General features: G+C 39.7%; 1 protein-coding gene and 1 long non-coding RNA gene across 3 annotated transcripts in view; one reads left to right on the top strand and one right to left on the bottom strand.

Moving 5' to 3' along the window:
- Window positions 1–3,968: 3,968 nt before the first annotated feature.
- The window catches only part of Epg5 (ectopic P-granules 5 autophagy tethering factor), an 89,739-nt gene continuing 69,305 nt past the window's right edge, over window positions 3,969–24,402 (bottom strand). Inside the window, exons 32-44 of one of the 2 annotated variants that reach the window (XM_090353174.1) lie at window positions 21,545–21,693; window positions 20,558–20,759; window positions 20,020–20,092; window positions 17,977–18,083; window positions 16,650–16,825; window positions 13,420–13,605; window positions 12,706–12,915; window positions 11,849–11,993; window positions 9,824–10,066; window positions 7,764–7,980; window positions 6,894–7,109; window positions 6,370–6,484; window positions 3,969–5,093 (exon numbers count right to left, since the gene is read on the bottom strand). In XM_090353174.1, coding sequence (XP_090209300.1) covers window positions 4,911–5,093; window positions 6,370–6,484; window positions 6,894–7,109; window positions 7,764–7,980; window positions 9,824–10,066; window positions 11,849–11,993; window positions 12,706–12,915; window positions 13,420–13,605; window positions 16,650–16,825; window positions 17,977–18,083; window positions 20,020–20,092; window positions 20,558–20,759; window positions 21,545–21,693 — 2,222 coding nt within the window. In that variant the 3' untranslated portion in view covers window positions 3,969–4,910. The remainder of the gene's footprint in view (window positions 5,094–6,369; window positions 6,485–6,893; window positions 7,110–7,763; window positions 7,981–9,823; window positions 10,067–11,848; window positions 11,994–12,705; window positions 12,916–13,419; window positions 13,606–16,649; window positions 16,826–17,976; window positions 18,084–20,019; window positions 20,093–20,557; window positions 20,760–21,544; window positions 21,694–24,402) is intronic. The other variant, XM_090353175.1, reaches the window with a different exon arrangement.
- LOC150049715 (uncharacterized) lies at window positions 6,469–22,513 on the top strand. Its single transcript, XR_016538822.1, has 3 exons — window positions 6,469–6,511; window positions 21,494–21,712; window positions 22,376–22,513. It is a non-coding gene; the product is annotated as an uncharacterized LOC150049715 (long non-coding RNA).

Genomic DNA, 24,402 nt, shown 5'->3' with positions numbered 1-24,402 from the left:
AACACTAAGGAAGCACTCCTTGGCACGCTAACTTTGAAAGTAAATTTTCAGAGCAGACCTAGACCAAACACAGGGGCTTCAGCTCATGTCTATTCTCTGAGAGTCCCACCCTCTCACACCCCATCACAATTCATGCCTTGGAGCCTTTGTGCAGCTTTTAAAGCCTCTCTATCAGGATCAAGTGCATATCATAGACTTGACATTAAGAGGTTCACCTAATTTCTCTGATGGTCTTTTGTCCATGCCAAGTTCTTAAAGTCCCAAGTGACAAATTCTCTAAAATTAGAAGCTTTGCCATTGTGGTGAAACATCACAGAATAAAGACTTTCGTCCCTTATAAATTTCCTAATTTCAACTTTTTTTTTACTATGATTTAAAAGAGACTTGTTAAAAAAAAATTTGCCCCAGATAATCACGATGGGCCAACATGGGTACATTAGAAGTGAATGTAGTTTATTTGCTGAAGTTTACTTTAACCAGTTATTTCTTTCTGTTGCTATTCTTCAACATTATGTAAAAATTCATCCTCTGTACAAGCAAGAAAAATATTAAATAATGAAGTGAATATTGCACATGACCAAAATAAAATTGTGTTTTAAAAGTCATATGAGATATATGGGGGGAGGTGAAGACACACCTCCCATTGTTCAATGAAAGACTACACTGATACATTAAAAATGGTATAATCAACAAAATTCCTTAGTAATTTCATTATCTCAAAATACAATCAATAATTTAACTCTTTCCAACTTATTCTCATCATAACTAGGAGAATTGTCAGGAATCAATTAAAGTATATAGAGGCTTCACGATGGCTGAGGGATGCTTGGGGTACAAAGGTATCCTGGAGAAGTACAGAACGAAGTCACTATTAGTGCATGGCTAGAAAAGTCAAGAGCTTTACTCAGCACCACCCACAATCTGTAAATAGATCCATTTTTCCAAGACAAAGCTAACTGAGCAGAAAAACAATCAGCTACTACCTCAAAATGAGCTGTAAGTTGGCCCAAAAGATTTCAAGTGCGAAGTACCTTGATTGTGACAACCGTGAGGTTATGAGACTGGTCTTTGGCTGTGACTAGTGTTTTTAAACAAGTATGGAGGGGCCGAGAGTTTTGCCTAGTGGTTAAAGTGCTTGCCTAGCATGCACGAAGACCCGGGTTCGATTCCTTGGTACCACATATATAGAAAAAGCCAGAAGTGGTGCTGAGGCTCAAGTGGTAGAGTTCTAACCTTGAGAAAGTCCAAGGACAGTGCTCAGTCCCTGAGCCCAAGCCCAGGACTGGCAAAAAAAAAAGTATGGAATGTGAATTCACACTAGTGAATTAGTGGACCCACCCTCAGGCTGATGCTGCTACCCAAGGATGCAGAGGAATGAACTACACTGTCAGGACCTTATTTACTTATGAGACAAAATCTATTATATAGCTAGGTTTGGCCTCGTACTCTTGATCCTATCTCAGCTTCCAGAGTGCTGGGATTCCATGTGTAACCATGCCCATGAGTGTGACAATACCAGGACAGAGTTGGGGTGAGCCACAGCATACAAGACAAGGAAGTATACTCTCTCAGCACCTGCAAGTCTGAGGGTCTCATCCATCTCACTCTGGTCTTGGCCCTACTAATCTTGCTCATGCAATGTGGCCAGACAGTGGCACTTCTTCCCAAGGGTAATCCTGCTGCCATCACGACAGAAGACTAATGAAAGATTCGGGGTGTCTTGATTGGAGAAGGTAGCCAAGGTTTAGGAGAAATAAGGGAACAGCCACAGCCTGGATGCTTTGGGAAGACTCACAACCAGGTTGTGAGTCACCGTGGTATAAAACAGAACTACAACCAGGCATTGGTGGCTTAGGCCTTTAATCCTAGCTACTCAGGAGGCTGACAACTGAGGATTGCAATTCAAAGCCAGCCTGGGCAGGAAAGTCTAATAAACTCACCTCCAGTTAAGCATCCAAAAACAACAACAAAACACAAAACAAAAACAGAAGTGGAGCTGTGTCTTAAGTTACAAAGCAAAAAAGCTCAAGGACAGTGGCCTGGCCCTGAGTTCCAGCCCCAAGACCAGCAACACACACACACCCCAAAACACCAGAACTACAGGGCCCAGCTCACCAGTATGAGCCTAGGGACACCTAGCAGAAGCTGGACTTTGGGACACTGGCCGAGCACAGAAGTGGCCAAGGATCCTGAGAGAAAAAGAAAGCCTATATGTGTTAAAAGATCCTGCTGATTTTATGATTTAGCATTTGCTTCCTATTTCAGAAGAAACTATTTCAATAAAAAACCAACAAAAAGGGCTGTTATTGCCTTCATTTGAACAGGACAAGGGCATGCTTAACTTTGGGTCAGGAAGCACAAGATGGTTAGCACTTGGTGAGAGAGAGGTTAGGCTGGTTAGGGTTTGAATTTTCTGCACTGCATTTCCTCCAACCTCAACCAAGTTGGGCACAACCTGGGGAGGAAGAGGCATTCAGTGGCTGAGTCAACACACTGATGGTCAGAAGCAGCCAACATGCCCTGGAGCTGTAGCCATGTGCAGTGTATTCCAGGTCCACTTCCCGTCACAGTGTGCAGACACAGCAAGATGGCCTGTTTCAACAGTCTGTGCCTTCTAGCTTTCTGGTTCTGCTGGTTCTAGTCAAGTGACAGAGCAAGAGGATGGGAGGCAGGGGTCAAAGCAGCTTCCTATATGTTCCACAGGGTAGAGAGTGATGATTTGAGAGGCAGGGAGATTTTTGTCAAGAGCAAATGAGCTAATGCCACTGGGCAGTAAAGCCTGGATCACACAACCCTCTGCAGTCCACGGGGCAGCCCAGAAGCAGGCCTTGGTCCCCTTGACCCCAGTGTGGAGGTGAAGTACCTATCCTGTCTCCAACACCATGGCCTTGTGCTCTTTGGAGGCTGACAGCTTTCCAAAAAAAGCCTCCTTATCTCTCAAACAATGGACAGACTGACCTGTGTGTAGCCCTTTTCTTTGCCATTTCTGGACAATCTTGGTATCTTTACAATACTTAGTCTAGGGTTTCTCAAAGGTATCTATGAGATGGGTAACTGTCTTATGTTAAGCGTAAAAGATTAAGATTATTATTGACTATAGCCAAAAACCAAGTGATCATGTCAAATAAATTAGGGACATTAGGCACAAAAATCTACAACCTTCACAAGTGCTGTACAAGTTAGTAAGAAATTCCTGTATCCCAAATTCATATCAGTTACCACCAAAGACATTTTATTTTTATAATTTTTTAGAGTTAAGTACATTATAAATACTATAAACTTTCATAATTTAACATTCATAATTTTCATATTTAATTAAATGTACATCTCACTCAAAATGTTTACATTCTAGGATATTAACAATTTCATCATCGAAGAAAAAAACCATACAATACATGTCCTGTCATAAAATTATCGATGCCAAGTCAGCCAATTATACCATCCACAAGCTTCTAGAATTTTCTTATTTGTAGACTGAGAAGATGACAGATTCTGAAAATAAGAAGTAAAATGAAGGAAAGCTGTGTCACCATGAGATGACACTTGGCGGCCCACACAACTGGGACATGAACAGAGATGTTCTTTATCAGAGCTCCAAGGCATGTCTGTGAACTCTGTTCTGTCCAACCAAGAAGAATCTAGGCAAACATCACTCCTAAAGAACACATGGAAGGAAATCAGTATTCTGTTGACCATATCCTACCCTTACTTAACACTCTTAGTGGCTACTGGGACAATTTTAGATAGACTTCTTCATCTATAGATGAACCATAATCAAAGACACTTCCCACAAGCTAGACAAGCAAAATCCATTTTGAACCACTGTCAGAATTATGAATGTGATGACAGAAACTAAATTGCTGAAACCATGGGAGCAGGAAGATGTGAACACATACTACGGACAGGCTTTGAAAACGAATGTTCTATATAAACAGTGACAAGGCACACAGCTTTCTGAAAGAAAGCCAAATTTCTGAAAGCCAAATTACTTTGGGCCTAAATTCTGAGGACAAGTTTCCAAGCAGCTCTATTAGTTTCTTTCTGAGTTTAAATGTGGTAGAAAGACCTAAGTAAAGAATGGAGAATCACCATCCTCCCTCTCCACGGAAGGGCGTGTACAGCAAACCTGGCATCTACAGAGAACAGGTAAAAATGAGGGTTGAACAAGATGAATAATGTAAAATGAGGGGATCCTAGCAAACATCTGTGCAAGACTTGCTCATTACACAACATCAGGCTGTCACCCAAATGAGCAGGGGCACATAGCTGGAATCTGTTTGCCCACAAAACTCAGGATCAAGTGATCATGTTTTATATGTGACTCACTTTAGTTCAACTTTTATTTGTTCTAATAACTTGTGATCGTGCTTGTCTCAGCCTCACTGAGTACTGAGATAAAAGGTGTGCACCGTCATGCCCAGCTTGATTAAAACATTTTTATCTCTCTCCTGGAAGAAACAGTGTATGTGTTATTTCCTCACATTTGGGAAATGTATAAATTCTCAAAGAACACATGGAGCCCCAAGAACCGGGCTCTGCATGACTCCTGAAACAGTCAAATCTAGCACAGAAGTCTTGACATTGAACTAAAACAGGAGACACCTCCACCTGGAGGAGATACGAGATGACTAGGACATTCAACCACCGTGAATGACATGAATTCAAGTGGAACGTAGTAAGTTTCACTTGTAGATGAATATAAAAACTAAAACGTCCGTAGAAAGGAACGAACAAACACACGAACACACACACACACGCACGCACACACACACACACTGCCAGCTTGTGTCTCAGTCAACTACTTCTTGGCAGAACTAAGCTCTGCAGTGAAAATAATCAAAGTTACTTGTGCAATAGCAAAGTTAAATGTAAACAAACAGCAGCAGGGTTTTGGAAGAGCCTCAGTGTTGTTATCGTATGTTGTCCAAATAATGCACTTCTGGGTATAGAAAGTTCACAAGAATAGCCAGGAAGCTTTTCCCATTTTGGAGGCAATGGCCAGGATGCTTTATAAACTGGGCAGCTTGCAATATCTTATCCTGGTATTCCACATACTGCTTACTCAGTGTCATGGATTCAAGAGCAGTCAGAGCCTAAAAAATATGAAGGACACAAGGTTAGTCCCATAGATGCGTACGATCTGATTGCCATCATCTGGCAGTACTGCAAGCCTAGAGGGAAAGAAAACTACAGAATAGGAATTAGGAGCTCAGAATTAGGCTTTGGTTCACACCACCAGGATGAGGCTACAACACAAGGGTTCTCCCAATCTGATCACATGCTCCCTCTCTTCTCAGAGCCTACCTGGAAACCACAGACAACAGCTATACCTTGCTAAGGTGAGACCGGTAACATTTGCTGTTGGATTTGTTCCTAGGTTACAGAATCATGCCTGGTAAACTATCTGATGGAAACCTAGAGAAAATAGCTGCTAAATGCTGTTGAGAGTAAATGATAAGATCACCAACAGGCCACCCAGCATAAAGCACCCAGGGCGACTTCCTCCTGATTCCATCCATGGGAATGATGAGGAAGAAAATGTTCCCACAACTCTTTTCAGAGGAAGAAATGAAGGGAAAATATTCTTTGATTCCATAATTTTAATGTTTTTTACTTCATATAGAAGAAAAGAAGGGAAAGAGGCTTTATATGAGAAATCACAACAGTAGTCTTTGGAATTAGGGACTCTTCCAAATGCACAAGCCTACAACCCATGACATGGCTGTCCACATTTTTAGAACATACTGTCACTTTTCACAGCTCCTATTTTATTTATTTTTTTGCCAGTCTTGGGCTTGGGCTCAGGGCCTGAGCTTTGTCCTTGGACTTCCTTGAGGCTAGAGCACTACCACTTGAGCCACAGCACCACTTCTGGCTTCTTTCTATGTATGTGGTACCGAGGAATTGAACCCAGGTCTTTGTGCATGCTAGGCAAGCACTCTATCATTAGGCCAAACTTCTGGCCCCACAGCTACTATTTTATTGGTGTAGGATTTCTCTGGCATCAAGTGACAGTGATTAACCTTCAGCCAAACAGAATAGGAAAAGCTAAGCCAGTCTCTACCCATGTGCCCTGAGGCTGCATCTTCTGTGCCAGGCCACTGTATAATCATCCTCACCAGACTACACTTCAGCCTTAGGGGCAGCTTGGCCCTGTCCTTGCCTCTTCTACGACAATGATGGTGCTCTAGGCAGGTGCCTACAAAAATTTTCAAATTCTGAGGCGGGCATATATAATCATATCCCTGGTGGCAGAGCACACCAGGGGAACACTGAGCTAATGTGTGCAGATCAGTGCTGTTACTTCCTGTTATGGAGAAAGTATGCTGGAAAATTCTAAACTGTGACTTTAAGATTGGTTTTACTGACCTGCTGAGCTTTGGGAGTCAGATGTAATTCAGAGCCAGGCTTAAGACGGATCTGGTCTTCTGCAGGAACTTGAACTGAAAGGAAGGCAGCCATAGCTCGGGCAACCACTCGGAACCTTGTGTGTTGAAGAGAGATAGAAGTGGTGAGTGACTGTTAAAGGAAGCATTTAATCACCCTATTTCCTTTTAAAAAAAAAAACAATATGAATTATTTTCCAAATCGACTATGTAGTTATCCTCTTCGTGAAAAATCTTAAAATAGAGACTAACTAGAACGCTTATACATTGCTCGTGGGAATGTACAGACACTGTGGAAAAGTTAGGTACTTCCTTAATAAAACAGCATTACTACATAATCCAGTAATTCTACTCCAAAAGAATAAAAAAAGCTGTTATCAAGTTCTGATACAAAGTTTCTTCCTCTTTCTATAAAACCTACCTCCTAAATTAAAAGGCCTGTTGCAGTGTCATACGTGTAACAGGTGCAGACATCTGAGGCCAATGAAAAGAAGAGCATTTCCTCACCTGTTGGACAAAGGCGATTTTCTGCCCAACCCGATTGCCCCCAGAATTCCAGAGCTGAGCCTCTCCTCAGCACAGAGGCTCTGCCTGCTCTGCAGTATGAGCAGGATCCGAATGACAGACTCGATGAGGACTGTGTCATTCTGCCCCACCTGAATCAGGGACAGCTGTAGGACTTGATGCCACCACAAGAACAGCTTTGCTTCTTCCTGAGCGGAGCTAGGGGAGGCACCCAAAGAAATAAAGTTATAAATAAAAGACATAAGTTACAAAATAAAATTATCCTGCTCTCATTTAATTGAAAAGACACATGTGAGCTTTAGTACTTAGGCTAAGTGTTAATACATACTAATGCTAATAAAGTAACTGGGTTGTGACCGTCACTGTTGATGGAACACTTTATACAGCCCCAATACTATGTCCAGGCTTTTTACATTCTCTCATTTAATCTTCACAACCCTAGGAGGTAGGTTTATTCTCACTACTAAACTCAGAAGAAACCTGAAGCTCAGTGCTTCATATTCCTTATATTTTGTTTGTTTTGATACAGGGTCTCATATCACCAAAGCTGGCCTGGAACTCACAATCCTCCTGCCTCAGCTCAAGTGCTGGGATTACAGATGTATGTCACCATGCCAGCAGGCTTGACACTTCAAAATGCTTGTTTTAGACAATAAAAAAAATCTACTCAGAAAATCCACTGAAAAAAGAATCTTCCAGAAATAAGTATCACTGACCTCATACTCTTGTTTGGTCTGTATGTGACACTTGGTTCTGTCTCTTTAAGCAGATACTTACTTAAACCCTAAACCCTAAACTCCAAGTAAACCAAGTACGAGTTTGATAAAATGGCAAGATGACCAACATACATACCTCGGGTACACCTGCTCTAACCACTTGCTTAGGGTGAGCAGTACTTTCATTTCATTCCTTAGTGTCTGTTCACTGTTTAAACGTTGAAGCAGGTAGACATAAAGAGTCAAGTAACTGCCAAGGGAGAGGCACTCCTGCAGAAATTCTTCTATGGTGAGCTCAGGAACTTGAAGGGACACCAGAATGGGACCCCATCCTAAATTTTGATTGAGTGAACCTAAGAAAAGAACCAACAGGAGATATCAAGACATAAGCAAGTCTACAACAATGCTAACAAATGTTTTATACTTCTCATACTGATCCTAGGCTACAAAAGCAAAAGGTACTGAAGGCTTAGACCAAAAGTCCTCATGCTAGATATCACTAGAGGGTTAAGAAACCATAACTCAATGCTGGGCACTTATATATCACCTATCTTACTATAATGCACTCACTCACTATCTCCTGATGTGGTCATCTATGAGTCTTAAGTTTAATATAATTTTAACTGTACTTGAACATGCTTTTATGTAAGGAAAATTATTATCACTCAATCCACCACTATCTCAATGGAAACTGCTATCATGCTGGTGTCAGGGGCTCGAGCCTGTCATCCTAGGTATTCAGGAGGCTGATATCTGAGGATCACAGTTCAAGCATGCCAGCCAGGAAAGTCTGTGAGACTCTTATTTCCAATTAACCATCAAGAAGCTGAAAATAGAACTGTGGCTCAAGTGGCACAGCGCTTCGCCTTGAATAAAAAAGCTCAGAGACAGTGCCCAGGCCTCAAATTCAAGAGTGACACATGTAAGTATGTCCATGCACACCTGCATACAAAGACACACAGACACAGACACAGACACAGACACAGACACAGACACACACACACACACACACACACACACACACACACACACACTGAGTGGTATCATAACACAGGTTCTGAACTCTTTGGAGAATGAGAAATGGGTACATGAACTTGCACAGAACCTCCACAGGAAGATATGATTAATGGTAGGTTATCAAGACAAGACAGATGCCAAGTTATAGACATTTCCTGGAACCTCACTCTAATATCCTTTCTCTCCTACTGTTTACAATGTGAAGTTTACTAAAATATCAGAGTGAAGAACTGCCAATCTGAACAGTTCTTAAACAGAAAATGCTGTCTCCAGAGTATGAGAGTTGAGTAGGAAATAAGATCAGTAAAATGAAGGGTAGGAGATGAGAGGGTAACTCCTTGGTAATAGTTTAAAAAGTAGGTAAGAGGGCCGGAAGTTTGGCCCAGTGTTAATAGTGCTTGCCTAGCATGCACGAAGACCCCGGTTTGATTCCTCATACCACATACATAGAAAAAAGCCAGAAGTGGTGCTGAGGCTCAAGTGGTAGAGCTCTGGCCTTGAGAAAGTCCAAGGACAGTGCTCAGGCCCTGCAGGACTGGCAAAAAAAAAAAAAAAAAAAAAGTAGCTAAGAAACAATAAAAAGGTTTTTGGTATTTTTTTTTTGCCCGGTCGGTTGTGGGACTTCAACTTCGGGCATAGGTGCTGTCCCTGAGCTCTTCAGCTCAAGGATACCGTCCTATGCCTTGAGCCATAGCACTACTTCGGTTTTCTAGTGGTTAACTAGAGATAAGAGTCCATGAGACCTGGACAGGCTTTGAACCACAATCCTCAGATCTCAGTCTCCTGAATAGCTAGGATTATAGGCATGAGCTGCCCCGTGCAGCTACAAAGGTTTTTTTTTTTATGAAAACTCCATTTACTGAAATTGGCTCCAAAAGTGAGAGATAAATATAGTGGATCATTACTATGTAGATTCTGTTTTACAGCATTTATTTCGAAGGCAATGACTTTGCCCATCACAACTGGGTTGATCTGAGGCTTCAAAACCAATATAAAACAATAGAGCTTGCCTCCAAGAAACATATAGATAGATGAACAGATAGACAGATAGATACAGAAAGATATTTACAGTGGTATAACCCCTCATTGGGAAGAATCTAGAAAGATATCCATCCCCTGATTACAAAGCTTTAATATTTCTTGAAAGAGCAGTGTCATGAGAAGATGATGCTATCTTACTTTCTTTGAAATAGGCAGTGATGCAGGCCTCTGTAATCTCTGCCATGTGGCGGACTGAAGCCAGGCTCTGGCAGGCTGCCGTTAAAAGAGGTAGCACCACCAGCCCATGCACTTTTTGATCAATCCAGTTCCGGATGCTGCCTCGAAGGAACTCGGCCGTTGGAATACTTGCATTGTTCATCATCATTAGGACTTCCATAAAGAGGCTACTGAGGGCCATGTGGCGAGTCTGGCTGTCCATGTCTGAAAGGAACATAGACACACACTCAGGCTGTTGGCATGGGAACAGGAATGTGATCATGAGACTGAGAGCTGCTCTCCTGGCAAATTTCCCTGTTCTGGTGGCTCACATTAAGGAAAGCTCTGGGTGATGTTTTAATTTTTATGTAGTACATATGTACTTTATAAGAGCAAAAGTAGGGAACTACTGTGAGATCTGTGGGAACACTGGTGTGACAATGCAGCATCCTGATAAATACTGGTGTGAGAGAGTACTTCATCAGAGCATGCCTGCTTTTCTTACTTTACAGTCTCTGTTCATGGAATAAGAAGTACATAGATCTCAGGGTCATTTGGCAACCAATTACCAATAGTACTGATCCCCATAACTTCACTGCTAACAGTCAATATTCTAGGCCTATTTACTTAAAACTAAAAGTAAAGGTAAGGAAAAAACCTTTTTAAAGGTTTCTAACAGCAATAGCAGCACTCTTATTTCTCAGATTTTTTTTAAAAAAGGAGAAATGGGTAAACTAATACAAATGATCTTTAAAAGAAATGGAGGCAAAAAGGAGTAGAATTCAAGAAAGAGTAAATTTGTTTTATGAAAAAATTGTCTATGTGCTAAATGAAAGGACCTCTAAGATATAGAAACAAAAACCATATAACGAGTGATTGTTGTTCTTAATGTACTATGTTATCTCTCATCTCTTTTGCTGTCCCTTGGTTATCTCATATTGTTACAGTATTTTACCTTGTTATCTGATATATTGTATATATGCTTATTTGGTTATTTGAAATCGAATAGGGGGGAAAACAAGATGGGGGGCAGGTGAGGGGAGGAAAATGGGGACCAAGACATGAAAAAGGGTATCAATGTTTGTGAAGTAATGCATCTTCTATCTAGTGAACATAATGTAACCCTTCTATTAATTATAAAAAATATGAAAAAAAGAAAAAATTGTCTATGATAGGAATCACTGGAATAGACTCCTGATTCTTTTTCCATGGTCAACCACAAAAAATATGTTCTCTTTTTTTTTTTTTCATTTTTTCATTTCACTTCTGGCCTTACATTTCTTTACTATTTTGCCATTCCACTAAATTTAATTTTTGGTAAAAAGAAATATTTTCTATTTTTTTATTGTGAGGTTACATAATAAGGAAACTAGTATAATTCTTACTGAACACTGTTACCCTCTCCCTTGTTTTCTCCCATTACCTCCTGACCCAATTTTGGTTCTTAAAAATATTTTATCTAGCTTTCATGTTTGCTCTCAGCAAAAGACATGGGAGATCTATTCCACTAAATTGCTAACAGCAAAGTTCATCATATAGTGTCTATATTTTATATAAAAACAGTCTTCTATCCAAGGGCCCAATGTCTCACACCTGTAATCCTAGCTACTGCGGAGGCTGAGATGTATGGAATATGGTTTGAAGCCAGCTCCAAAAGGAAAGTCCCTGAGACACTTATGGCCAATTAACAGCCACAAAGCTGAAAGTAGAGTTGTGGGTCAAGTGGTAGTGTGCTAGGCTTACAAAGTCTCCTGTGATCTCCTGTTCATCAAGTATAGTCATAAAAGTTACCTTACATCAGCATCTACCAGAGTCAACCTGTCTTCCAGTTCTTAACACTCCTGCCTACCTCCAGGGCTGAGTGTCCTAGTATCCAAACAGCTCTCAAACTACTATTGATCTGAGTCAGGAATGGTTTTGTCCATGCTCCTCATGTCACAATGAATGTCAAATATACAGAAGGAATTCACTGGCCACATGCATACTTGACTTCCACTGGTCACTTACCAGGTGGGTTAAAGACAATGACATCATCTAGGAGCCTAGCCATTTCCTGGTCTAGGACTGCGAAAGTGATTTTTCCATTTTGTTCCAGGGTGCTGAGGAACTGAACCATCTGATGAGTGAAAGCTTGGCATTTTAGAACCACATCCTGAACAAATAGAAGAAAGGATTATTCAAAAGAATCCATATAAAGAGTGTAACTGAGTATTTCTGTAAAGCTCTGAGACCTCAGTAGGGAATAGAAAGGACAAAACCAGAAGACACAGGAAGCTGTCATCCCATGTCCCAGGGTCCTAGGTCTAGGGATGTGCAAATCTGTGGCAACACGAGGCTACAAAGTCTCCCAAATTCCAAGGAACATTCTCTCTCTTTTTTTTATTACAATAATAACAACATAAAAGAGTAATTACTTGTCTGGAACTTTTCCAAAAACTTTAATGCTCATTATCTAATTCAAACCTCAAATAATACTTTGAGGCAAGGGATTATTACCTAGTCAGAAGAGAAAGCTAAGAGACCTCACCAAGGATAGAATGGCAGTGAAATTGATTCTGAGTCTGTCAAACTTACAGGAGACACATCACATTCGTGCCACCCTGCTGCCAATGATTGCAAAACCAGTGGCCCACTGTCAAGTCTCAATCTTTTTGACCTTTGATCAACATCCCACACTGTAAGGAAGTGAGACTTACCAAAAGAAAGAAGACAAACCAAACATCTAAGAAGTCAGTAGGAGTTCATGATGACACCCTCAACTCCACCCCTAGCTGGGCAATTAGCAGGTTCCAGACTTAATAGCATGTATGCTATTAATGGTCCTGAAGAATACCCCTACCTTTTAAAGTACTCTCTCAACTTACAAGATGTTTCTGGCCATCAGTAGGAATAGCAAGTCCTGCAGACACTTTCAGAAGCTTTACAACCAATTCAGCAGAAGTTTCCTTTGCCAGGATGATGGACGGTGGGTAATGGCTGCTGAAATAACTTAACACACTCTGGTATGACACAATGTCCACAAGATGCCATGTGAGTGAGCTTGTCTGTCCAAGAAGACTTAGTAAAGGTGAATCCTAAATATGGAACAGATTGTTTTAGTTCCAAGGCCCCCTTTCCCCAGCAATATGTGTCTCTTACAAATCTGTGGGAAAACCACTAAAATGCCTGTGGTAATAAGCACAAAAGAGGTGAGAGACCAAATGAGCATCCACTCAATTCAGCACTAGTGAAAGCTAGAAGCAAAGTCATAGCACTTCATCAATCTGAAGATCTAAAAGAATTCAGAGGCCAATTTTCAGAGGCAACCTGTTCCAGGAATACTTGGCAACACTAACCTGAAGAAACATACAGCTTGAACTAGGAATTAAGAAGTAAAAAATAAACCATGTTTTCTAATTCTTCATCATTATCAGTGGACAAGGGGTTACCCAGGAAAACCAGTACCTCATCAGAAAATCATCTCACAGGCAAAGCATCTATTCACATAAATAGCAGCACGGAGGAAAACAAATGGAAGCCAAATAAGTAGAAATGAAGGAACTAAGGAGTTGGTCTAATCATAAGTTCCCTAGACTTACTGTTTGGTCTACCAGTTGAACTTCCTTTGCCAGCAAAATCATCATGAAAAGGAGGCAGACAATCATGCTTCGAGTTTCAGGGTGTGGACTGGGATTCCAGGCATCTGACAGCACACTAACCCAATTTACTTCACAGAGTACAGACCCCAGAAACAAGAAACAACTCTTGGGGCTTCCTCTTTCCACCTAAAAGGAAAAGGATGAAGCCAACATTTGTTTTATTCTACTTGATATATCTTAAAAATGTGTGTAAATCATATTTCACAATTTTTGTTTTAAAAATGACTTTTCACCAATTATAAATATTCATACATAATCCTACTTCTCAGACATTTAGATTTAACATTTATTCTAACTTTCCTTCCATTCTAAGTGTGTATGTATGCCTTTTGAGACTTGCCCGCTTGTATTTCATTGTCTGCTCTCCAGTTATTCTATAAAAATACTAAATCCAAAGTGTACAAGAGCGAGGTCTCAATAACTGCATACCCAAAGCAATGGACATGGTAATGGAAATACAAAAAATAACTATATAGACAAAAAAAGTACTAAATAGGAGAGGAACAAACTTTGTTCACCCCAAGCCAGATAAGGATTCCCTGCCACAGTGAGTCACAGGGGCTGCTGGAATGTGGTGAGGAAAGTTGAGCTCTATTACTCAGTACCCAGTAATCCCCAAATTTCAGAGTATACCAGAACCACTCAGAGGGTCATTAAAATAGATTGCTAGTCATACCCCCAAAGCAGTAACTTTTCTAGTTATGAGTTGGGAACATGAAGGAACATTTTTTACACATCCCCAGGTGGCAGCTGTGTTGAGAATCATTATACTAGTATATATAATATATAATGCATTTTAAATGTTATGCTATATTATAAAAGTGACTCCATGGGGGAGTCACAGGGCTGGGGGTTGGTTGTGGGGCATAAATTCAGGGTCTACGTGCTGTCCCTGAGCCTCTTTGTGCTCAAGGCTAGCATTCTACCACTTGAGCTATAGCACCACTTCCATGTTTTTTTTTTTTTTTTTAAAGTAGGTAATTGGAGGTAAGCGTCTCATGGGAACTTTTCTACCTGGGCTGGCTTTGAACCACCATCCTCAGATCTCAGCCCTCTGAGTAGCTAGGATTACAGGTATGACCTACCAGCACCCACCTTCCACAAAATTCATCTTTATAATATACATATTATTTTTTATAAATTATAAATAATTATATTAATCTTTGTAATTTTGATTATAACAATGCATTACTAATCTTTTTTTAATGGCACAGGAGTACATTTTTTCTTTTCAAATAAATATGCAAAACTTTATGTAGAAATCTTTGACTAATAGCCAGGCATTGATGGCTCACTCCTATAATCGTAGCTACTCAGGAGGCTGAGATCTGAGGACCACAGGTTGAAGCCAGCCCAGGCAGAAAAGTCCATGAGACACTTATCTTCAATTAACGACCAGAAAGCTGGAAGTGGAGCTGTAGGTAAGTGGTAGACTGCTAGCCATGAGGAAAAAGAGTGCCCAGGTCCCAAGTTCAAACTCCAGGACTAGAGAGAGAAGAAAAAAAGACAGACATCTATGACTATGGAATTCAGTGATGATTTACTTCTTGCCATTATAGCACATTATGCTGCTAATTTACTTCCCTCTTTAAATGATTCATCTTTTATAATCTATTTCCTATCCTTGCCCTCAGTCATATTTTTATTATGCTAACAAAAAAAATTAAAAATTCCCAGCTACTAGGTAGCTCTAAACTATCATTAAAATAAAACCCTTAAAAATACAGTCTAGGGTGGTGGGTGGGGGGAAGGGTAATGGGTACCAAGACATGTGAAAGGGTATCAATGTATGTGAATTAATGCACCTTCTATCTGGCAAATATCATGCAACCCTTTTATTAATTACAATAAATATATATATATGTATATATATATATAAATACAGTCTACATCATTCCTTGCCAAACCATTCTGAAACTATTCGATTAGTTTTAGTAAAGATAGCCCTTTTACTTAGTTAAAATGTTGTCTTACAGTTTTGGTTTTAGTGCTGACTGATCAGTATTTGGACTCAGGGACTCATGCTTTGCTTGACCCGAACTTTATCATTTGCACCACCCTGTTTTTTGCTAGTTATTTTAGAGGGGGAATCTTACCAACTTTTCTGCCTGAGCTGGCCTCATACCCTGATCCTCTGAATTTCAGCCTCCCAAGTAGTTAGGATAATGAGCGTGAATCACATGAGCAGTTAGGAAAATAAATGTGAATCAATAGTGCCTTGCTTGTGTTACATCTTTTTAAAACAACTTTTTCTCATATGTAGAAAGTAGTGATTATATTAATAATACCTGTCCTAACTATTAAGCCTAGCTACAGACTCAGCCTCATTCTGAAATCAGATACCTCCCCCAAAACATTGCTCTCAAGCTTCTCTGGAGCTCAGCTACAGAGGACAAGCTGCCTGCCAAGAGCAGCCCTGGGTTGGGCTTCATTAAATGCACAGAAAGGTTTAGTACACTTTACTAATCATCGTAAATAACTGTAGATCTGTATCATTAAAGCACTTAAGTTGTCTCAATAATAAATGTGATAGTAAGAGTAAACACAAATGAATTGATGACTAATGAACAGGTGAACAGAAACAATTAAAAAAAACTTAAGCAAAGAGTATAAAGGGCTTTGTAAAATAAGAAAAGAACAACCATGTTCCTTTCAGTGGCCGCTCTGCTCTGTGTTTAACACCTGCCTTCCCCCAGCTCACACAATACCTACTGGAACTGTCTTCAGGTCATTTCATGTCTCTCATAATTATGATGCATCATTAGTTGTTCGAATGCATTTTGTCTCCTACCATCTAGTAATCATTTACGTACATAACTGCTCAAAGAACTAATTTCTTGAATGCTAATTCACATTTTGCTTTCATAGAACAAGTAATTCTAACAACAGTATCCTAGAAAAATGCCTACACAGACAAGAGACCAGCAAATGCTGTCCAAGACAGTCATTAAGCCAGGCACTCACACCACAGTACTGTAAAGTCTAGGGGACAGAATCTTCTTCTGGGCTACAGAAGCCTTCCCATAAATACAGACATTAATGTTTTCATCAAGTTCCAGTGGGGGACCCCGAGTGTGCACTGGCACATAGCCCACGCATGGCTACCAGTGAATAGGTGGCGCCCTAGCTGCAAAGCTATCTCGGGTGTAACATTGAGGAAATAGGCTCACTTTGAAGAAGGCCTCCATGAGCATCTGATTGGGGTGCAGGTCCTTCCACGGGAGTTTCTTGTATGCACTATGAAAAGCGTACAGAATGTACTCCGGCATTTTGGGCGCTGTACACACTTCACAATAATGCATCAAATGTAAGCGAAGGGCTCCTTCCCCACCTGGCAACAGCCTATCTAGAAGTAAAGAAGAAAAGACAGCTGGAGACCTGTGATTCATCTTGAAAGCAAAAATCTAACAGAAAACAAATTCCAACTAAGAATCTAAAATTTAAGTTTTCAACGTCAAAAGATTAAGTGCGAGAGGTTGGACCACTGGCAGATTAAATAATAAAGATTGGTTATTTTACGTATTCAGAGCTGAAGTAAATGGATGGTGCCTGGAAATGGCTTCTGAATGCAAAGATACTACCATAGTCAGGTGCCCTCCCTTGTATTCAGTCTCTCTCATTCATTCCCATATTGAAGGAACATAGTATTCCTCAAAAGTAAATGTTCTAGACATTTATCAAACACATGTGAATGGCATATGACATTGCTCAGCATCGCTCATAAATGAAATATAAACCAAAACCATATGAAATACAACTTCATACCTTTTGTTAAAAAGAGAGGGGATAATATTGTTGAGGATGTAGAGAAAAGGGAACTCTTACACACTGGTGGGGGTGTAAGTTAGTACGACCATGGAAAACAACAGGTTCCTCAAAAAAGTAAGAATAGAACGGGGTACTGTGGCATGGTGGCTCACACCTGTAATCCTAGCTACTCAGGAGGCTGAGATCTGAAGATTGCGGTTCAAAGCCAGCCCAGGCATTAAAGAACATGAGACTAATCTTCAATTAATCACTAGAAAACAGGAAGTGGGACTGTTAGGTTGGGTGGTAGCCTTGAGCTGAAGAGCTCAGGGACAACACCCAGGCCCAGGGGTAGCTTTGAGTTGAAGAGCTCAGGGACAGTTCCCAGGCCCAGAGTTCAAGCCCCATAACCCACCACCAACAACAACAACAAAAAAGATAGCTAGCCAATACTTCAAGAGAAAATGGATGTGTGTGTGTGTGTGTGTGTGTGTGTGTGTGTGTGTGTGTGTGTATATGTATTTATTCTGTAATGGACAAACTCAGTGCAGCCTCACAAAAAAAGATGAGATTTTTTGAGCCAGGCATTATGGTCACACCTATAATCCCAGCTATTCAAGTGGCAGAGAATAGGACAATTGTGGTTCTTGGCTAGCCAGGAAAATAACTTAGTTGATACTAAAAGATATTTAAAAAAAAAATGACTGACTTGGGGCACACGAATCACAAAGGTCACAACACTCTTCCTACCTTTAAAATTCTCATGCAATGAGTACACAGAGTCAGTGAAGAGCTGCACAATGCTGGTGGCCACCACAGCGTCACTCTCCAGCCAGGGGTAATGTCGCGGCTGGCTGCTTTAGAGTTAAGAAACACATGCTTAGCATACTTAGAAACAAAGTGCCCAGGATTAATCTAAGACTGGCCCAACCCCTAGAAAGCCTCTATACAGACTAACACACATCTAGGCCATTTTAAAGGCAACATGTAACATCCACCACATGTAATTTTACTTCCTTCCCTTCCTTCCTTTATTCCAGTACAATTATAATTCAGAAGTGTGCTATCTACACAAACCTTAATTAACATTTTATAACTAATTTATACCCTTGAACATCTTGGTTACATTTCAATGCTTTAGGGGGAAAAATAAAGAGAGACAGGAAAAGGGTGACTTTGTTCAAAATGAAATGTACTCTACTTCACTTATATATGTGTAACCCTATATATGACCTTTATAATAACAATAAAAAGCCAAGCACTAGTGGCTAATCCCTATAATCCTAGCTACTCAGGAGGCTGAGATCTGAGGATGAGGACTAGAAGCCAACCTGGAGAAAAGACTGGGAGACTAGTCTCCAATAAGCCACCAGAAAACAAGAAGTGGTGCTGTAGCTCAAAGTTGTAGAAGACTATCCTTAGGGCTGTGGGTGTGTGTGTGGAGAGGGGGAAGGTGTGTGTGTGTGTGTGTGTGTGTGTGTGTGTGTGTGTGTGTGTGTGTGTGTGTGTAGAGGGGGAAGGGTGTGTGTGTGTGTGTGTGTGTGTGTGTGTGTGTGTGTGTGTGTGTGTGTGTGTATGATATGGACAGTGGAGTACCCACACTCTGAGTTCAGGCCACACAACCAACAACAACAACAAAAAAAAATTAAATTAATAAAATAATAAAAATTTTAAACCCTAAAGATGATTTCAACAGCTTTTTTCTATGCAAAGTGAGAAAAAAATAAAAATCAATGTACAAAAAAAAGACCTCAAATTCAAAAATTAACAGATACAGATAACCAACAAAATTCTTTACATGAATATTTTAATTTCTGAGTCTAATTCAATATAAAAAAGTTCAATATAAAAGTGAGTTCTATTAATTATTAATGGGAATAAGCAGGCTGCACTCTGGTCTACTATTTCCTGAAGCTTATATACTTATTCAAAGAGAGCCCCATAGAAAAACATCTTTGTTTTGCTAGAACCTTTCACATTTTCCCCTAGGGAGTTCCTTAAGCAACTTGGGTTTAGGCAAAGAATCTTGAAACAAGAGCCAGTGACCATCCCTAGTTTTACTCCTACCTTTGCCACTAACCCACCAGCTAACAGACTTGACATCAAATCAGGGTTTCTAAAAGACTTTATAAAAGGTTATAATTTATCATAAGTGATTTTTATATATAAAAAAAGACAGGTTCACCTAGGGGAAAAATTATCCTTGAGGCAACTCTGTGCCATTTGTATTGCTTTAAGTACCCATGAAATAACATTTTTATTTAATTGCCACATTCCCGGTTAATGTTAATTTGATAACCAGATTCATTTTAAAACACTTTTAATAGGGTAACAGAGAATGCCAGTGGGCCACGTAGTTTGTACTATCACACTATCAAACCTAAGAGAAATCTAAAATGTGCCATTATACATGAAACTTCATTGGAGAAAAGTAAGTGTCCAACTTTGTACCAACATTACTATCAAGGCAGAATCTCTGATTGTCCAAACTGGTAATTCTGTAAGTAAGCCAGGCATGTGGAACATATGTAGTCTCAGCACATGAGGGAGGAGGGCTATGAATTTAAAGGCTGGGTAACATGGTGAGACTGTCTCAGAAAATAAAAATAAGTATTCCATGAATAAAAAATGCTTTCAATTTTGTAAAAAAAAAAAAAAAAAAGTATTTTCTAAATTTAAATATAGTCCTAACGTAAAAATTAAATCTGTAAATTCAATATCACCTTTGCCAAACATTAAAATTTTAAGCAAATAGAATTTCAAAGAAATTTAAATATCTGAAAAATTATTTACCTTTCATTGCTCTCTAAAACCAGGATCCATGGCTTAAAGAGTTGGATTATTACTGAATGTAAAGATCTCAGCACTGAAACAGCAAAAGTTTTTTGACACAAGAAATGAGTTCATCCTTTATTGGTATCATTAGTAACATTTTATATAAAACTGACTCTCATTACTTAATACTAATAAGTAATACCTAATAACATGCCTAATGGAACTAAGTAGGGTTGTATTCCTATTTTCAGGAATGAATTTCTTTGAGTTGGACAATTTCCATTGCAACAGTACAAAATGAATAGTTTTATAACATATTTTATGTTTTATAACAGATATTCAAGAAGGCATTCTCTCTTTGCACCTCCAATCTACCTAGAAAGGATAGTTATGAGCTCTAGCAAGCCTTCTACACTCGCTGGGTGACAAGTATAGGTATGATATCATAGGCTCGCCTTAGCACCAAATATAAATTTCCTTATGTGTCCATTCTAATCTCTTCTAGAGGAAGGGTGAAGTATATGTCTTGGTCTCTACTGCACCAGAAGCTGGTTACCTGCTATGCTGCTGGCAGATGGGTCATGGGCCAATGAGGCCACTTCTGAATCAATCAGCCTTTGTACAAGATAGCCCAAAAGCGTCTTCACATCAGCCATGTAGGGACTCCATTTTGAGAATAAACCAAAGCTTTTAAAATCCAACTTGGATAACCGTAGCTTATAAAAAAAATCTGAAAGCCACTGTATTGTCTCTGTTACCTAGGAGAGATGACAATCAAAAACTGCTTACTGAATGTCTACTAGAAGATTATTTTTTTCTTTTCACTTTTTCTTTTTGTGGTACTAGAGATTAATTCCAGGCTCTCACACATACCAGGCAAACACTTTACCCTGAGCCCTTCAGAAAAGTATTCTCACACACCAACACGGAAGTATAATAAAATCTTTGACGTTTCCTCAAGTTGTGAAAAGACAAAAACATATCAAATAAACCAGTGACTTTCAAATCTTTCTGAAAGAATGTAACCTTTGTTTCAAGTAAAATGCTTGTGAGATAAGAGAATTGCTAGTCTCAAATTTTTAATTCTCTTGCCTCAGCTTCATGAATGCTAGGATTACAAGCACTCATTACCACACCTTGCTTCATAATGAGAATCAGATAAAATGGGTTAAAGTGAGGACTCTGTGGGACTCCACATGCAAATCCATCCAGTGTCTCAGGATTAAACCAGATGTGGCAAAGCATGGCTTAAGAAGGAAAAGCAATGCCTCATCCTGGTGGGAGAAAAAAGTGATCTAGGCAAAATGGACATGCAGATGGCAGACAAGAAAAACATAGGATAATACATACAAATCATCTTTTTTATTCTTTTAAGTATGTTTCAGTTGCTTTAAAATATTATATATATGTATACATACAGTAGATTGTGTATTATATAATATATAGTGTATATACTTACCTCTCACTCCTCTCCCTTTCTCTCTCCAACAAGGAAATGAAAAAGAAATACACACTGAAAAGACAAATTCCAAATGCTACACACCTGTTTGTCTGACAAGAGAACATCTCCAGAGTTCTGGAACCCAGCACTCTCAGCACAAGCTGCCCCCTGCTGGCCACTTAGGGTGTAGCAGCCCAGGGCTCTCAGAGTGGCTTTCCAGCACTCAGGACTCAGCAGCTGCTCTGAAGAGCCTAGGAGACAAGGACAGAGGTAAGTCAGCTGGTGTTTTGTTTTGTTTTGTTTTGTTTTTGCCAGTCCTAGAGCTTGAACTCAGGGCCTGGGCACTGTCCTTGCAAAGTTTTTGCTCAAGATTAGCACTGGCTGCCACTTGAGCCACAGTGCCACTTCCAGCTTTTTCTGCGTATGTGGTACCAAGGAATATAACCTAAGGCTTCGTACATGCTACACAAGCACTCTACCATGCTCTTGGTCTCTGTCAGTGTCTTTTCCCAATCTATTCTACTTGAATCAAGGACACATGTAAAATTCAACCCAAATTCAGAGGGACAGATGAAGAGAACCTACTAAAAGAACAAGTAGTAGTCCAGCTAGGAGTGAGTTCTGCCAAAGTCACTAGAGCTTGAATCAGATGGGAACCCCACTGTCCTATTCTGACTGGGGAATGGTAAAAGCATCACTTTCTAGGATGCAGGCAAACAGCTACTACAGGCATGACATAAACAAATAACCAGACAAGGAAAATGACGCGCAGAATGCAAGCCTTGTGTTTAGACTATTGTAAAGGAGCTCTTCCCAACTGCTACAATGGGCAAAACCTAAATGAAGACCCAGAGGCAACACATAGAAACCATCTGCCAGCATTCCCACTAAACCCAACCCTGCTACTCTCACAGTTCTCTTCTCATTCCCCAGGACAGAATATTACCTCCCAAAGTACCTTCCAATCATAAGGAAGTACAAATCAAACAGGACAACAGAGGATCAAGCTATTGTTGTGGAAATATATACAGACCTAGAAGATGGTATGAACCCAGGGAAAATAACAGGTTTTCCGAACTAACATAGAGCCAGTGACACTGTTACTAGTAAACCTTTATCTGAATTACTTTTCCTGGCCTATGTAAGTAGTTTACATTTGACATTCTTTAAAAGGTCTCAAAGAAAACCCCATAGTGCTTGAACATTTTGATCATGTGAAATCAAAATTAACTGTGTATAAATTCACTAAACAAACTGTTTTTCTTTTTTTAATCTTTTTTTGTTGGTGGTGGTGGTTGTTGGTCTTGAACTTAGGTCTTGGGCACTGTACTCTATCACTGAAGCCATAGGTCCACGTCTGGTTTTTGAGTGGTTATTTGGAGATAAGAGTCTCACAAAAGCTTTCCTGCCTGGGCTGGCTTTGAACTGACTCCTGAGTAGCTGGAGTTTTGAGCCACCAGCACTCAGCCAATGCTTTTCTTTTATAAGACAGAGTCTTCTTGTATTAGCTTAAATTTGCTATATAACTCCAGGATTGCCTTGAACTCAAAATCCTCCTGTGCTTACTTCCCAAATGCTTCACACTCAGCCATATATTCATTGAAATTTGCATAAATGTACTGGCCTATTGCCATTCTCCTTCAATTCTGCAATTTGCCTCCGTAGAAAACAACAGAATCTTGAAGTATTTTGAATATGAGAAGTTACCAGAATGAGAGAAATCTTCCCCAACTGTTCATCGAAAAAGAAATTAATATACAGAATATATATATCTAAAAAAACTTGGACAAATGAATTGGACACAGTTCTCAAAAGTACATAGGAATTATGGAAGGGCTTGGCCAAATTTTCCAATTCAGTTTTTAAAAAAGAAGTACAAATGGCCAATAAATATGTTAATAAAATGTTTAACAACTTGACAAAAGTATGTATCAAACTATATTGAGATTCTATCTCACTAAAGTAAAGATAGCAATCATAAAGCAAACAAAGAATAAAAATGCTGGCAAAGGAAGCACTCACAGACTGCTGGAGAAATCAGGATGGAGGTTCTGCAAAAAGTTTAAAATAAAATTACAACAGGAATGGGTAGTGAGGGCCAGAAATAGCAGAAATATGGAAAATGTAATTCTACTCTTACACTTGGAAAATGTAAATACAGTCTATCCTAAAAGGGAAAAAATGTGTGAAAAAAATGAATTCAAAACTAGGTGGTAGTCAAAGGGAGATCCAAAAATATATCTACTACTTGAAGCTTCAGAATAACAAGCTGGTGTACTGGCATTTCACCCTTCCTTTTCTAGATGTGCTGTTGGTAGTAAGCAAGTCTTTACGCATTTCACCCCACTTTAGGACAGCTGCAAAGTCAACATAAACAAGTCAAGAGCTGCTGAGAAAGAGTATCAATGTGTGAGAACTAATGCACCTCCTACCTGGCGAATGTAATTGTAACCCCTGTATATCTTACTCCAATAATAAAAAATTAAAAATGAAAATAAAAAAAAAAAAAAGAAAAGAAATCAAGGGCCAGCCTTGGTGGCTCACACCTGTAATGGAGGCTGAGATCTCAGGATCGCAGTTCAAAGCCAGCCCAAGCACAGAAGTCTCTGAGACTCTTATCTCCAATTAACCACCAGAAATCTGGAAGCAGCACTGTGGCTCAACATAGTAGAGCCACAGCCTTGAGCTGAAGGGTTTAGGGACAGAACCTAGGCTCAGAGTTCAAGCCCCACAACAGACACCCCTCTCCACACCCCATCCCCCAGCCCCCCTAAAAAAAAAAAAACAAGTCAAGGTATTTGTAGGTGGGGATGGGAAGGAAAAACTGAGAGAGGGTGGGGGAAGGAGTGACACTGTGCAAAAATGTACTCTTTACCTAACCTTTTATAATAATAAAAGGTTTTTAAAAAAAGAAATCAACTAGTGATTTTCAGCTCCTGTACTCCAATTATTTGTGCATT

This window comes from Megascapheus bottae, chromosome 19 (genome assembly GCF_031878675.1).
Source record: "Megascapheus bottae isolate mThoBot1 chromosome 19, mThoBot2.hap1, whole genome shotgun sequence".
Taxonomy (NCBI): domain Eukaryota; kingdom Metazoa; phylum Chordata; class Mammalia; order Rodentia; family Geomyidae; genus Megascapheus; species Megascapheus bottae.
The sequence above is the reverse complement of the archived record's forward strand: the minus strand, read 5'-3'. Positions and strand labels throughout refer to the sequence as shown.